At 43.8% G+C, this 16,267-nt stretch overlaps 1 protein-coding gene across 3 annotated transcripts in view; it reads right to left on the bottom strand.

Moving 5' to 3' along the window:
- Positions 1-3,404: 3,404 nt before the first annotated feature.
- LOC140899075 (C-type lectin domain family 4 member E-like) overlaps positions 3,405-16,267 on the bottom strand; it is a 41,208-nt gene continuing 28,345 nt past the window's right edge. For all 3 annotated transcript variants that reach the window (XM_073313854.1, XM_073313843.1, XM_073313863.1), the window contains 4 exons: positions 5,710-5,808; positions 4,916-5,067; positions 4,539-4,669; positions 3,405-4,239 (listed from right to left, as the gene is read on the bottom strand). In XM_073313854.1, the coding sequence (XP_073169955.1) occupies positions 4,092-4,239; positions 4,539-4,669; positions 4,916-5,067; positions 5,710-5,808 (530 nt within the window). In that variant the 3' untranslated portion in view covers positions 3,405-4,091. The remainder of the gene's footprint in view (positions 4,240-4,538; positions 4,670-4,915; positions 5,068-5,709; positions 5,809-16,267) is intronic.

The raw sequence follows: 16,267 nt of genomic DNA, 5'->3' as shown, positions 1-16,267 counted from the left end.
GTCCTCTCAACCCTCCAATCTGGGGTGCCTTTCATGCTGCTTTGCTATGAGAACAACCACTCCTGGCCTGTTCACACACAGCCTTTGGTGTGCAAAATCACTCCCAGCTGAATTATATGAGTACTCTAGAAAGCCCCTCCTGAATTACACTGACAAGAGACCAGCAAGTTCCTGGTCTCCAGACTTATTCCCAAAAATGTGCATCTTTTACTGCCCAGTTCTTTCCTTCTGTGCAGTACAAGCTCATAGAAAATCCGTCATTTCATTAATAGAAAATGATATGCAGAAATCTTCATTATCTCAAATGGAGGTTTCCAAACACTTCAATTCAAATACACAGTGGTTTAGATAAAACAATAAAACAAGTTTACTACCTAAAAAAAGATAGATTTAAGTGATTACAAATAATGAGGTATAAAAGTCAGAATTGGTTACAAAGAAATAAAAGGTAAAACACAAACTACTACCTAACTTAACAAGCTAAAATGAATGAAAAGCAAAGGTTTTTCTTACCAAATACTTTTACTGGCTGAACTCCTTCAGTTAGGACCTCTGCCCCAGTTCACTGATGCTTCCTTTGTCTTTCAAATGCTGTTGATGCTGTGAGTAGGGGAGAGAGGTGATTTGGGTCCTCTATTCCCCCTTCATAAAGCATTTCTCTTCTTTGAGAATCATCTCCAGCTGGGGTTCAGGTGACAGCAAGTCTGTTTTAGATGTGGACCCCCAGTTGGATTCCAAAATGTAAATTTCTCACTCACATCCTTCTTCCTGCCAAAGAATGTCTGCTCAACCCAGTAATTATCCACTTGATTATGTTGACACCTGGCTGAGGTGGTGCCTAACCCTTTGTCCCTGAGGAACTGGTTTGGGTTGCTTTTCTAAACTTGGAGCGTGTCTCAGCAATGTCAAACAGTAAAATCTTATAATTTTACATACAATGTTTCTACACACATTTTACTAGGACAATAATGTTCAGTAGATTATGAAGTTTACATGTTACCTCACAAGGCATACCTGGTACAAAATTTATCACAGTCTTGTAAAAGTGGTGAACATAAGGGCACAGTGTGTCACAGTTATGTTCCTTTTCCTAAGTCTGTCTCTCCTCCCCATGAGTTCATCAACCTGAAAGTTCCTGGCTCTTACCTCAGAGCCTTTGCAATAACAGGACTTTTCCCAGTCTCCCATCTGTTTCTTGGAGCTGCTCCTCCCAGCAGTTGCCCCAGCCTGTGGTAGGTGTTGCAGCCCCCATCCATTTCCTGCTCCTCCTTTTATGAGGATCAAGCAGTTACGTTTGCAGGTCTTTTTCCACGTGACGTGGTTGAGGCTAATTAGCCATACAGCTGCAGGCCTCTGACCCCAGAGGAATGGTGCCCTTGTACCTTCACACCCAGCTATCTTAAATCTGACTATCTCAGGTACTAGAGCTGAGAACTCATGGTAGCATGTGGTCTGTGGTTAGTGTGGCCTATACAAACTCTCCTGGAACCCTGGTACAAACTCAGGTGGCTAGTCTGCACTGAAACCATACTGCTCTGGGACCCAAGCTAGCTAGATTAAAGTTAGCTCAGGTACGTCTACCTGAGCTGCTACTACACCATGTGGTCGCACTGTAGACATATCCTTTGTCCTCTGGCGTGGGGTTTACAGTTATTGAGTAAATATTGAAACCTTTCCTTAGACGAGCATCAGATGTTCCTCCTCTAAACCCATTAACAACAAATCCTAGGACTGTCACACATTCTGCCCAAAGAACTGGAGAAGGTGCTAAAAGAGACAAGCCTGCAGTGACTGCTGGGAAATGGATGAGACAGGAGTTAATGCTTTCTGTCTCTAGGATGAGGTCTATCCATCCCACTTTCTGCACCTTCCCCAACCAAGATATTTGCTTTTCCTACAGTAGTAAAAAAAATGTATTTAAAACTGATCACATGAATTGTTAATCACAACTGTTCCAGTCTGTGGCATTTACAGAGATTTGGGCTGCTCCTCTATTCACTGGCTGGACATGTTGCATAAATAATCATCATCAGGAATAACAATTATATAGTAACTAAAGTCGTATACTCCCTTGATCTCTGGGCAAACCTTCAAGAGCCCTTGGGGGCCATGCCACAGTGCACTGTGGGGAGTATATAGTCCTGTGTTTATACCCTGGCCCACAAACCAAAACTAAAATAGAATTTGGTCTTTTCCTCCAAATGAAGCAGGAGCGCTGTGGGTAAGGACTGGGGTGCGCTGCCAGAGCTGTGTGTGGGAAGCTCTTGACTGACACAGCAGATTGTGCTGAAGGTCAGGAGTCAGGTGCACTATCAGAGCTGTGTGGAGATCCTGAAACAGCAATAAGGTGGCAGCTAACAATGCTGCCCCAATGAATCAGGAGGTCTTTTGTCTGTAAGATTTCATCCCAGCACACTGTGGTCCTGTCACTTTGCAGAAGGTTGGGGTTCAGGGCATAGGAATTAACCAGACTATCTTCTGTGTTTTGAAAATGACAGTAAACACACCCTGATGTGATCCGAGAGCTATCCTGCCCTGTGTGACTCAAGGACCCTGGGTAAAAGTTCATTCCAGCACCCTGGGATTCTCGCACTTTGTGGGAGGTCACGGCTGGTTTCTCAGGAAATGGGCTTCCCAGAATGAACTGGATCAGAATCTGTTGTTTACATCTTGACTTTATTAAGATAAACAATTAAGATAAACACAATAGTAGACACAGTCCTGAAATAAGCAGGGAATTCCTGGAGGGGAATCGTACGCAGAAAGAGTCAGAAGTAAGCAGTAGGAGATGGGACAGCACTAGGTGAAACACATACAAAGAAAACTTTATACAGAGCGTCCGACATTCTGCCTCAAAACCCAACAACAATGAGATCTAGACCTGTGGTCTCCTCAGAGGAAGTAGTGGAAGAGCCATTGCTCCTGCCATTCAAAACTAGGATTAGACAAAGATGTGGAGAATGCACGACCAGCAACAATCCAGCACTAGCTCCAGGGCAGTGGGAAAGAACTGGGCTTATAGATCCTTTCCATTTCTAGGAGATTTGGTCTAGGATCAGTCTCTTGATTGAAAACCTGTCCTTTCTCTGGGGCAGTGGTTCCCAGAGTTGTTCTGCCGCTTGTGCAGGGAAAGCCCCTAGCGGGCCGGGCCGGTTTGTTTACCTGTCGTGTCCACAGGTTCGGCCGATCGCGGCTCCCAGTGGCCGCGGTTCACTGCTCCAGGCCAATGGGAGCTGCTGGAAGCGGTGGCCAGTACGTCCCTCGGTCTGGAGCAGTGAACTGCGGCCACTGGGAGACGCGATCGGCCGAACCTGCCAATGTGGCAGGTAAACAAACCGGCCCGGCCCGCCAGGGGCTTTCCCTGCACGAGCGGCGGAACAAGTTTGGGAACCACTGCTCTGGGGTATAAATTGTTCTGCTCCATCACAAAAGAAGTTAAATCTGGAAGAGGGATAAGGAACTGGTTGGCCTTCTAAACAGTCCCAGCTGGAAGCACAGACACATGTTTCCAGTGAGGTTGGAACAACAAAGAGCTCTGAGATTTGGACCTTTACTCCTGCATCTTTTTCCTGAAAGCTGAATCTCTTGTTAAACCCAGCAGCCACCAGAGCAACATGGACATGATGAAACACTCTCCCATTCACAGCACACACATTCTTGGGGACTGATGTGTTGGGCCCAAAGGAAGTTATTACATTTAGCAACACTTGGCTGAATTAATACAGTGAATAGCAACTCTCCCTTCAACACTTTAAGGCAAATCCTCTGGTTCTCCCGTTTTCAACCCACCTTCTCCACTGGACTCGTTGGGTGATGTCACAGGGAGTTTTATGACATCATAAACAGAGCTTGGCTGAAGTCTGGTGTTTTTCCACTTTAGTCATTTTCAGAAGTTTATATTTTTTTTTCAAAATATTTTTTTGTGGTGAGTTCATGCCACTGAGCACGGTAACTTCCACCCCCACCTTCCTGCATATTATACAGCCCCGGACTCACAGTGATACAAACCCTCCAATCTGATCTCTCTGTGAGCTGCCCATGGTGAGGGATGGGCTCGCTCTCTGATTTCACATCCATGAGGGGTTTTTTCATCAAATACTTGTTGCCGCAGTTTCACAAATTCGATGAGATGGTATGATACAAGGGAAGTTATTCCAATTCATGTTCTCCTTTTGGGATGTATCTACAGCAACACATTTCTCCACACTGAGGTTGTTTGGTTCCCCAGGTATCCAGAACCTGTAAGACGGAGAAGTTGATGTGTCAGACGTCAGACATATCATTATGAGTGACCCAGGGGAAAGAGTTGTAACTGGTGAGGATGGAAGAGTGGTGGAAATGAATCCTCCAGAGAGATTCCCCTTCGTCCCTAAAATGGATTTGTAGCTGCTCATCATGATGCCATAAGAAACTTTCCCTTTGCTGGACCAGAAACATTTAGCTCCAGTAGGTGACAGAGATCTCTCTCTGAGACACACACATAACCACTATACTGTATGTGAATCTGCTGGACAGTCTTTATCCCAAAAGGTACTCACACTGCTGTCTTGTTATATGGAGTCAGATCCAGCCAGTGCCACTGGCCTTTCTTCTGTTGAGCCAGACCAATATAGTAATTCTCCACTTTGATTCCAATAACTGTTCTTTTTACATAATTGGAAATGAAATCCTGGATAAAAAAAAATCAATTTAAATTTCACTAGATTCAGTTACTGAGCAGACAGTAGCAGCCAGGAAGGAATCTCTGGGGACTGTGAGTCTGGTGCTGGAGGTGTTGATGGCTAAGGAAGCCCATGACTGAATGACCCTGGAGCCAGAACTACTCACTCAAACTCAAGAGCAGGTGTGTGTGTGAAGGTCTCCTCTAGGGCTGGGCACTGAATTCCCAATAGAGTCTGACCCCCAGCAAAGATACCTGCTCAGTTCCCGTGTTGATTACGACCAGGTGGGAGCCCATCCCTGTGCAGTTCCTCTCACTGTCATCCCAGTTCATGATGTCTTTAGAGAAGTAGTAGCAGCTGGCCTGAAAGGGCTCCCAGCCCAAGGGGCAGCATGTCCAGACTCGCCCTGTGAGGGAAGAGAAACCCAAGGAGAAGGAATCATAATAATTAGAGATGGAAAATCCCTACTAGCGACATCTTTGCCATTGTCTATGGACAATGTTGAATTGTTCCCTCCAGTTTACTCTGAAGGGGTTGATGTATTGTTAGAAGACATTAGCTAACATGGTCAGTAAGCCCAATGTGGACAAGGCAAGGTAGACTAACATGTTGGCTGACATGTTCTAACCACATACCTTTAAATTCTCAACTGGACAAAGCCAAAAATGACTCAGTTAATACAGTTTCCACCCCTTCGCTTGGGAAGACATCCATAGTCTAATGGATATGGGAATGTTAGTGTTAGAGAATATTTCCTCAACCTGAATTGCTCTTCTTTTTCTCCCATTATACCTCCTTTCTCTGACCATTCTCAATTAACCCCTCCCCATCCTACTTGTTTACACCCTGCCTGTGCTTGAAGAACATTGCTATTTCTCTCCTTAGCCCTCACTTAACCCCTCTGTACAGACTTCATTTTCTCCTCAGGGGTGAATCCCTGCAGCCCATTGTCACTGTTTTCTGTCAGTCCAGACCTGGGTGTGAATCAGGCCACTAGCCCAGAACGCTGACATAGGGGTGATTTCCTTTCTCTTTCGGTGTCACTGACCTTTCCCTTCATCTCTCCCCACGACACAGTGCCACTCTGCAGAACCCTGGGGCAGGGCCTTGTGCATTTCACAGCTTGGATTTCCCATGAGGAAAGTGACTGGTAAAGGAGAGAAAAAAAGAGAATGGATACAATATTTCCCTCCTCTTGCTCCCACATACAACCTGATTTCTTCTCCATCTCCTGGCCAAGAACTGTCACAGTATGGTTGCTCCTACTTGGGTTTGCTTTATTTTCATACATACCCAAACAATCTCCCATAGGAGAGAATAGGGTAGCTCAGCTTCCTTGATCTGGGAGAGTGGGGGGGGGGGCATTCCTTCAGTGGGAGAGCCGGAGGCTAGAATGCAACATTCTTTAAACTTAAAAGCCAAACCACCCCATTGATATAAACAAAACAACATCAAAAGGAACCAGCTGCAGGAGTAAAAAGAGAATGCAGGCAGAGGTCCAGCAACAGAGTGGGGGCTACTCAGTTTATTGCACCCAATGCTGCATGTATGATTACCTGCCCTATGGGCAGATGGCATATGTGAGCATTCGGTGCAAGGAGCTCCTGGACCTCAGAGACTGTGTACAGGTTTTGAAGACCAGAGAGGCTGAACTGGAGGAGCTGAGGGAGACAGAGAGGTACATAGATAAGACTTTCCAGGACACAATAGAATGGTTCCCCCCGCAGTCTGACAACCTCTGTGCTGTTGAGGAGGATGAAGGTCCCAGGGAAGGAGAGCATCTAATTGGAGAAGAGGGAAACAATCCCATAGTTGGGACCCTCCTTCCAGTTGATGTTGTGGTATCCTCTCCCACTGAGGATACCTCTCCGGGGGAGGGAACTCCAGCTATTAGAAAGAGGCAGGTATTAGTAATAGGCAAGTCAATCATTAGAAGCATAGATAGTTGGGTTTTCCATGACCGGGAGAACTGCATGGTGACTTTCTTGCCTAGTGTGAAGGTTGCGGATCTCTCGAGACATCTAGATAGACTTATGTGTAGTGCTGGGGAGGAGCCAGTGGTTGTGGTACATGTAGGTACCAATGACATAGGGAAGAATAGGAGAGAGGTCCTGGAGGCCAAATTTTGGCTGCTAGGTAAGAGATTGAAGTCCAGGACCTCCATGGTACCATTCTCTGAGATGCTCCCAGTTCCACACGCAGGGCCAGTTAGACAGCAAGAACTATAGAGTCTCAATGCATGGATGAGATGATGGTGTAGGGAGGAGGGGTTTAGATTTATTAGGAACTGGGGAAACTTTTGGGAAAGGGGGAGCCTATACAGGAAGGATGCACTCCACTTAAAACAAAATGGAACCAGATTGCTGGCACTTAACATTTAAAAGGTCGTAGAGCAGTTTTTAAACTAAGGGCTGGGGGAAAGCCGACTGGTGTGGAGGAACATGTGGTTCAGACATCCCTTGGGAAGGACCTATTAATAGAGAATCTCTATGTCCTAGTGAGGACGAGAGGATGGAAAATGATAAAATACAGGCAGGGTCTGATCAGAAACAGTCAAATGAAAAAAAGTCGCATTCAGTTACATCATGTAATGGCAGACAGCTAAAAGGAGACAAGTTTTTAAAGTGCTTGTATACCAATGCTAGAAGTCTAAATAATAAAATGGGTGAACTAGAGTGCCTCATATTAAATGAGCATATTGTTATAATAGGCATCACAGAAACTTGGTGGAATGAGGATAATCAATGGGATACAGTAATACCAGGGTACAAAATATATTGGAAAGACAGAATAGGTCATGCTGGTGGCGGATTGGCATATGTGAAAGAAAGCGTAGAATCAAATGAAGTAAAAATTGTAAATGAATCAAACTGTACCATAGAATCTCTATGGATAGAAATTCCCTGCTCTAATAATAAGAATATAGCAGTAGGGATATATTACCGACCACCTGACCAGGGTGGTGATAGTGACTGTGAATGGGAGATTAGAGCGGCTATTAAAATAAAAAACTCAATAATAGTAATAATAATAATAATAATAATAATAGGGGATTTCAATTATCACCATGTTGACTGGGTACATGTCACCTCAGGACGGGATGCAGAGATAAAGTTTCTTGACACCTTAAATGGCTGCTTCTTGGAGCAGCTGGTCCTGGAATCCACCAGAGAAGAGGCAATTCTTGATTTAGTCCTAAGTCGAGCACAGGATCTGATCCAAGAGGTGAATATAGCTGGACCACTAGGTAATAGTGACCATAATATAATTACATTTAATATCTCTGTGACAGGAAAAACACCACAGCAGCCCAACACTGTAGCATTTAATTTCAGAAAGGGGAACTACACAAAAATGAGGAGGTTAGTTAAACAGAAATTAAAGGGTGCAGTGCCAAAAGTGAAATCTCTGCAAGCTGCCTGGAAACTTTTTAAAGACACCATAATAGAGGCTCAATTTAAATGTATACCCCAAATTAAAAAACATAGTAAGAGATCCAAAAAAGAGCCACTCTGGCTAAACAACAAAGTAAAAGAAGCAGTGAGAGGCAAAAAGGCATCCTTTAAAAATTGGAAGCTAAATCCTCGTGAGGAAAATAGAAAGGAGCATAAACAGTGGAAAATGAAGTGTAAAAATACAATTAGGAAGGTCAGAAAAGAATTTGAGGAACAGTTAGCCAAAGACTCAAAAAATAATAGCAAATTTTTTAAAAAGTACATCAGAAGCAGGAAGCCTGTTAAACAACCAGTGGGGCCACTGGACGATCGAGCACTCAAGGAGCACTCAAGGACGATAAGGCCATTGCGGAGAAACTAAATGAATTCTTTGTATCAGTCTTTATGACTGAGGATGTGAGGGAGATTTCCAAACCTGAGCCATTCTTTTTAGGTGACAGATCTGAGGAACTGTTCCAGATTGAGGTATCATTAGAGGAGGTTTTGGAACAAATTGATAAATTAAACAGCAATAAGTCACCAGTACCAGATGATATTCACCCAAGAAGTTCTGAAGAACCTCTAATGTGGAATTGCAGAACTACTAACTGTAGCCTGTAACCTATCATTTAAATCAGCTTCCGTACCAGATGACTGGAGGATAGCTAATGTGATGCCAATTTTTAAAAAGAGCTCCAGAGGTGATCCCGGCAATTACAGGCCTGTAAAGCTGACTTCAGTACCAGGCAAACTGGTTGAAATGATAATAAAGAACAATATTGTCAGACATATAGATGAACATAATTTGTTGAGGAAGAGTCAACATGGTTTTAGTAAACGGAAATCATGCCTCACCAATCTATTAGAATTCTTTGAGGGGGTAAACAAGCAAGTGGACCAAGGGAATCTAGTGGATATAGTTCTCTGCTGCCAGTGGTAAACAGTTCTACCGACTGACTGGTGCAAGACAATCTTGGTCAACAAGGCAAACAAGAGCAGTGTCTGACCCACATGGGGCGGGTTGACGTGGGTGTGGCCAGGAAACAGCTCATTAACATCGTCATGCCTTGCTGAGCAGTAGCAGGTGTTGGGGCCTTCAGTGTTGTTGAATCTGGGTATTTTCTTAGCCTATTTACATGTGTACACTATTTCAGGAAATCACCTCTTCCAGAGCTCCCAGGGCAAACACCAACATCATGTCCCAGGAAGCAGCTCTGCCCCAGGAATTGAGTCGAGGTGCACAGATTAAGGAAGAGAGAAAACTCTTGCTGTTTGCCACGGTGCCCCCAAAAGAACCTGCATCCCAGAACTAACCTTGGTGCAGATCCCATCAGTCCCACAAGCACGGGAAGGCAGAGCATACTGGAGGTGAACCACTGGCTATGAGACCGGTGTGAAGCTGAAACTTTGGGTGTTGTGAAACATTGGACACATTCCAAGGAGAGAAGGGGCTGTCCGAACAGGATGGGCTGCATCTCACAGGTGGTGGAGGGGCTAATCTTCTGGGTTGGAGACTAGCTGGCAGTCAGGAGGGTGTAAAACTAACAACACATGGGGGAGGTTTCTGAGGGGGCGAACACAGTACAAATGTTTAAACGTCTAACTTAAAGTCAAGGTGTTGGGAACTTCTTGAACGGAGGAGGCAAAAAATGTGAAGAGAAGTGTTTTTTTCAATTGCATATGTACCAGTGCCAGGAGCCTGGGTTATGTACAAGAGGATCTGGAAAATCTCACTGATGAGAAGAAATTTGATATAATTGGCACTACTGAAACCTGATGGGAGGCTTCACATGCCTGGAATGTTAAAACTACTAGTTATCACCTGTTTAGAAGGATCAAGTGGGTAAGAAAGATGGTGGGTGGCTGTGACACTCACAGCGTCCCAATGCCAGAGGGCAAGGGGCTCACTGGTAACAGGTAATAAATTTCAGCTGGCCTGAGCAGTTCAGTGTACCCCAGTTCACTGATGTCATAATCTGTGTCTAATAGGTGTCACATAACATGTCATTGGAAAACTAATAATTCACCAATCATTAATTGTCTTGGGTGATGTAAGTATATGGTGTGTATTAAAAGTTATGAATAGATAGGCTGGAATTATATCTAAAATGTATATAAACCAGGCATGTAAGAGGGATTTAGTAAACAGGTCTGCCCTAGACAAAGGAATGTGTTTGCTTCTCTGACCAGCCTGGTCATCAGGCAGAGACAATGAAGGTCTATTTTCATATTAGGTAAACAAAGCTATCAAGCTAACAAGCGGGGAAGAGAAACTTTATCTGAGCTATAAAGACAAGGGACCTGAACCTCAAATGATAAGCTATGTATCAACTGATTGGGTATAATATTACTGTATTATGAAAGTCTATTGATTGAGATATTTTATGAAAGCCTATGACACACTAGTGATTGATATCAACGTGCAATGTCTGTATTAGCAGAACATAAGGGATTATGAATACTCATTGATTTCATGCTTTAAAGTGTGTGTCCAAACAAAGGAAGAAACAGGTCTCTCCCAGACAGGATGGAATGTCACAGATATCTACCTGTCCCCAATGAAAATAACCAAAGTGTGACCCAAAATAATGGAATCCCCACTTACACAGAAAATCAGCGGGGAAATGGGAAGTCCACAAGAAGGGAAGAACAGCAAAAGGTCTTCCTGCCTCTTGAAACAAGGTTGTTGAACTTTGGAAGATATAAGCCAGGACAGAAATTATCTTTGGCATTGATCACTGGACAGATACAAGGGCCTGGGGCTCTTGCAAGCCAAGAAAGGTGGATCCTTCAACCAAGGCGGGGTGGGTTTGAAGTCTCTGGGAACTGAATATAGGTGAGACAGCTGCTTAGGTAAAGATTGTACCTTGCTATATTAAGTTTTAGATTTTTAGATATGTGTTTTCATTTTTATTCATTTGGGATCTTTTTTAACTTTATTCCTTTTGCTTAGCATCACTTAACCTATGTCTTATTGTGAATACATTTGTTTTGTGTTTATTATAAACCAACTCAGTGCTGTGTTTGAGGGGAAGGTGTATTTATCCCAGTTAAGTTAATAAGCTGTAATGTACCTTTGTCTCTTTAAATGATCAAACAAACATTATTTTCCTGAGTTATCCAAGAGAGAGCAGGACACTTCAGGGCACACAGGATCAGGAAAAATTTGGGATGGGGGTGTGTTAGAGTCACCCTGCAAGTAGTAACCAAGGCTGGTGGAAGTTGGAGGGTGGCTATGGGGCTGTAGAAAGGCTGCTGGAGTCAGAGCTGCTGAACCAGGGATGGCTGAACACAGACACTCAGGGTGATCTGCATACTTGCAGGCTGGCTGTGAGTATCCTAGGCTGTGAGCTACAGCTGCAAAGCATTGAAAGGCACCCAGGGTTGCAGGACAAGTGCTGACACAACCCACCACTGGTTTGGACTGAACCCTAGAATTTGACAGTGGCACTCTACATGAAAGATACTATTACCTGCTTTTGAGTTATTAATAACTCAAAACCACAAGATCGTCAATGTATATGGATCAATGTGATAACTAACAAAACCCAGGAGGAGGTATGGATGGGAGTCAGTTACAGACCAGCAAATCAAACTAGGGAACAGGATGAATTGCTCCTTCCTGTAAAGTTGTGGAAAGAAAAATTGTGTTGTTATGGGGAGAATTCAATTTGGAAGCCAGTAGTAACCCTCATTAGAGTTTCTAAAAATGATGGATGATCATTTTCTAACAAAAAAGGTATTGCACCAAACACATTTTGGACAGCACCATGAACAGCTGAAGATGAATTATCACTGAACTGAAAATTGGTGGTTGTCTAGGGACCAGTGATCATGCCCCAGTTACATTCCTTGTGGGCAAACCTAAGACAGTCCCAACCAGTTATGAGTGTATGTGTGTGTATGTGTACACACACACTTTCTGCTTCAAAAGACCTAATTTCCCAAACCTGAGGAAGATTATGAGTGAAATTGATTGGGAGGAAAAATGAAGACAGAAAATTGTGAATGCAAATTGGGAGTTCTTTAAGGAGAATTTATTAGATGGCCAAAAACCCATGATTCAGAAATTGTGATAGAAAACTACTTTGCTTAAAAGCCCATTCCAGTTAAGAGGTCAAGTGAAAACAGGAATTAGAATAAAATATATATATAAAACCAATGGAGAAAGGGGAAGTAGATAGAAATCAGTATAAATTAGAAGTTATGGCATATAGAAAAATGTTAAGGGAAGTTAAAGACATCAGGGAAAAATCCATGGCTGACAAGGCTTAGGAGAATAAGAAATGTTTTTTAAGTATATCAGGAACAAAAGAATTCCTAAGAACGGTATAGGTCCATTACTATGTGTAGATGGTAAAATTGTTAATAATTCTCCAGAAAAGGCAGAAATATTCAATAAATATTTTGGTTCTGCATTGGAAAGAAGCAGGATGATGCATTTATATCACATGAATATTATGTACTTTCCAGATCATTAGTAACTAAGGAGAATGTTAAACAACAGTTACTAGGGATTAACATTTTTAAATCAGTAGGCCCAGACAACATGCACCAAAACGTCCTAAAAGAGGTGGCTGAGGAGTTCTCTGGCCCACTGGTGTTAATTTTTAGTAAATCTTGGAATTCCAAGGAAATTCCAGAAGACTGGAAGAGTGCTGTTGTGCTATTCAATTCAATGCAAAAAGGACAAGTGGTATCATCTGGGTAACTGTGGGCCAGTTAGCCTGACATAGATCCCAGAAAAAATATTAGAAATATTGATATGGGCATCACCCAATAAAAGAATTAAGGAAAATAATAGAATTAATGCCAATGAACATGGCTTTGTGGAAAGTAGGTCTTGTGAAACACATCTGATTTTATTTTTGATTAGATAAGTTTGGCAGATAAAAGTAACTGTGTAGATATATTTAGAGTTTTGCAAAGCTTTTTAGCACCACATGACATGTTAATTAAACAACTAGCACTGTACTACATCAATAAAGCACATGTTAAATGAATTAAGAACTGGCAGATCTCAAAAAGAAGTTGTCAGTGGAGAATTACCATTGCGGGGGGTGTTTCTAGTGGGGTTCAACAGGGAGCAGGACTAGACCTGATGCTATTCAACATTTTCATCAATGATCTAGAAGTATATATGAAACAACTGGTGATAAAATTTGCAGGTGACACAAGGATTGGCTGACTGGTAAACAATGATAGGGCCACACAACAACCAAACACACAGAGAGACCAGATTGAAGGCAGAAAGGTACAGCTCATCACACTGCACCGCAGATTGGCTCTTTTGCAGAGTGCCACAAGGGACCTAGATCACATGGCTTCCCCAGCCTGCAAATGGGTCCAGGCAGGGCCATCCCAAAGGGGGTACGGAGCCTGGGACAAATCAGCCTGTATTGGCCCCCCTTAACATTTTTTCTATAGGTTAAATCTGGTGTGGGGAGGGAACACCAGTGCTGGGGGGCGAGGGACAATCGACAGTCACAGGGTAGCACTTGTGCTAGGGGCAAGGGGGCCCCCTCTGCTGAGGGGTCCCGAAAAAGGGAGAGGTCTGGGGCAGAAGGGCAATGGATGGGGTCAGCCTGGCGCTAGCGTGTTCCAGCGGAGCTAGGATGCTGGCGGCTGGTGCGGCGGTGGGTGAGCAAGAAAAAGAAATAAAACGCATGCTTCCTGCCGGTGAGTGCAGGCCCGACCCCCGCTGCTGACGCCAGGCCCCCTGCTAACCCTCCTGGGCTGGCCTGGCCCCCCGAACCCCTAATCCTACCCCCCCGGGCTGGTCTAGTGCCCCCTGCACAACACATGCACACTGAAGCGTGGAGCCCCCCAAAGCACGGGGCTCAGAGCTGCTGCCCCGATTCGCCATACCCAGGGGACGGCTCTGGGTCCAGGAAATCCCATATAACTTAAAATGATGGCTTGTAATTTTAACACAGTTTCCAATATGCCACATATACAGAATTGGCAAGACCAATTCAGGGATATTGCATCCAGTTCTTTTGTTCCACATTTTATAAAGGATGTTGATCAATTGAAGAGGTTGCAGAGGGCAGCCATAAAAATTATTCAAAAGTGCAAAAAATAGCTTTACAGAGACACTTTAGGAGCTCAATCTGTTTAGCTTATCAAAAAGAAGATCAAGAGGTGACTTGATTATACTGTCTAAGTATCGTTGCAGAAAGAAAATACCAGGTACTAAAGGGCTCTTTAACCTAGTGGAGAAATGCAGAACAAGAACCAGTGACTGTAAATTAAAGCTGGGCAAATTTAAGTTGGAAATAAGGCACCGTTTTTAAGAGAGGGTGATTAACCATTGGCACAAACAACCAAGGAAAGAGGTGGATTCTCCATCTCTTGATGTCATTAAATCAAGACTGGATGCTTTTCTGGGAGATAGGATTTAGTCAAACTCAAGTCATTCGTCTCAATACCAGGATGACTGAGTGAAATTCAATGGCCTGTGATATTCAGAAAGTCAGACTAGTTGATCCGTTTTGGCCTTAAACTCTATGAAAATCATTTCTTCAAAAGCTGAACAATGATTACATGACAAAAAAAGAACTTGTAAAACTGTGAATAATAGCACCATCTGGTGACTCCTGCCATAACAATCCTGCAATATTAATCCCAGGATGCACCTCTTTGGATAAAGAGAACATAGAAATTTGCTCTGACTTTTATAGAGGAGTATATCAACCAGGCTACCCTTAAATCCCCAACACTCAGGGAACTGGGAGGAGCAGAGGTGGCAAACTACGGCCCATGAGCCACATCCAAATCAAATGTTGTGAGGCTCACAATAAAGTCGTGAGAGTTGGTTATTGAGTGGGGGGAGCTTTGGATTGACTAGGCTGTCTCTTAGTTCTTGTCTAATGAGGCACCAACCACTGCTTTAAAGCGCAGGACAGCCAACCCCAAGTGCTCAAACATCATGAATCAGAACGCTTCCCCCCCAGATGATGACATTTTATAACATAATAAATTATGGGATCTTATGATTTGCCTTGTGGGCTTTGCTCCTTTCAGGGTCATGTTTTTGAGTTTTTTTCTGAAACCAGGAGGGCTAAAAACTTATTTTTTAAATGAGTGCTATGCTATGATCCTGCAAAATCACATGACTCCAGGATCTGGGGCTTTAAGAAAAACAGCAAATATTGTGAGATTTGTGATAAATAATGAGAGTTGGCAACACTGAGTAATCCCCGGGCTCAACAGACCTGGTAACACTAACAACAACTTGTTTCCCTCCAGTCAATTTCTTCTGGAAGGAAGCTCCAGCTCTTTACTGACTGTATCTACAGTAGATGCTTCCCCAATCACAGAAAATCAGCTGCCTCTGGGGTGAAATGTGGCAGCTGTTTAATGACACAAAGAGTAGGTCAGGACAGCAGAGATCAAGTGAAAACCCAAATGGACCTGCCGGGGGGATTCCAGGAGACAGTGTATAGCTGCCTGAGGTGGGATTTGACATGGACACCAGATTAAACGCTGCTATTGATGTGCAATACATTGCTCGCTCTTTAATTTCCACAAGGGAGCAGCATTTTTTACATATTACACAAAAGGTGTCACTTTCAGCAGCCCCTGGCACTTGAGGGTCAGACAGGGAGGGAGGTGTATCCTCCTGAGTGACCCACACCACACCCTGCAGACCATGACCTACAGCACCCCTGTGCCCAGCTCCCGGCAGTGTATGAGAGCCTGGCCTGGCTGCACTGGCTCCTCAGTCCATGCTGCTGTGTCTGAGACAGCAGGAGGGAAAGGCCCAATAACAGCGACAGAAAAATAATGAAACCTCCCCACTGACATAGCTGCCTTTCCTCTGGAGCCTGGGGGGGCCTTCAGTCTCCTGCCAAGACTGTAAAGGTTCCCACCACCAGCAGGGGTGAGCAAAGGCAGCGGGAGATCCAGTGACCGCACACAAATGATAATGGGCTTCATCACACTTGCGACAGAAACCACCGAGAAACACAGGCGTGCTGTGGGGAGTGGTGCTGGTTACTCAGGAGGGGAAACTTTTCTCTCTGTGTCAATAGGCAGAGTGTGGGATGGGGCAATGGATTAACTGTAGAGGAACAGACTATTGTTCCATCTAGCCCTGCATCAGGCTTCTTGCAGAGATTGGTGTTAGATGCCTCAAATAAATATTAATTTAATAATAATAATATATCT

Source organism: Lepidochelys kempii, chromosome 1, assembly GCF_965140265.1.
Source record: "Lepidochelys kempii isolate rLepKem1 chromosome 1, rLepKem1.hap2, whole genome shotgun sequence".
Taxonomy (NCBI): Eukaryota; Metazoa; Chordata; order Testudines; family Cheloniidae; genus Lepidochelys; species Lepidochelys kempii.
Note: the sequence above shows the minus strand (reverse complement) of the source record. Positions and strands in the feature narration are given on the sequence as shown.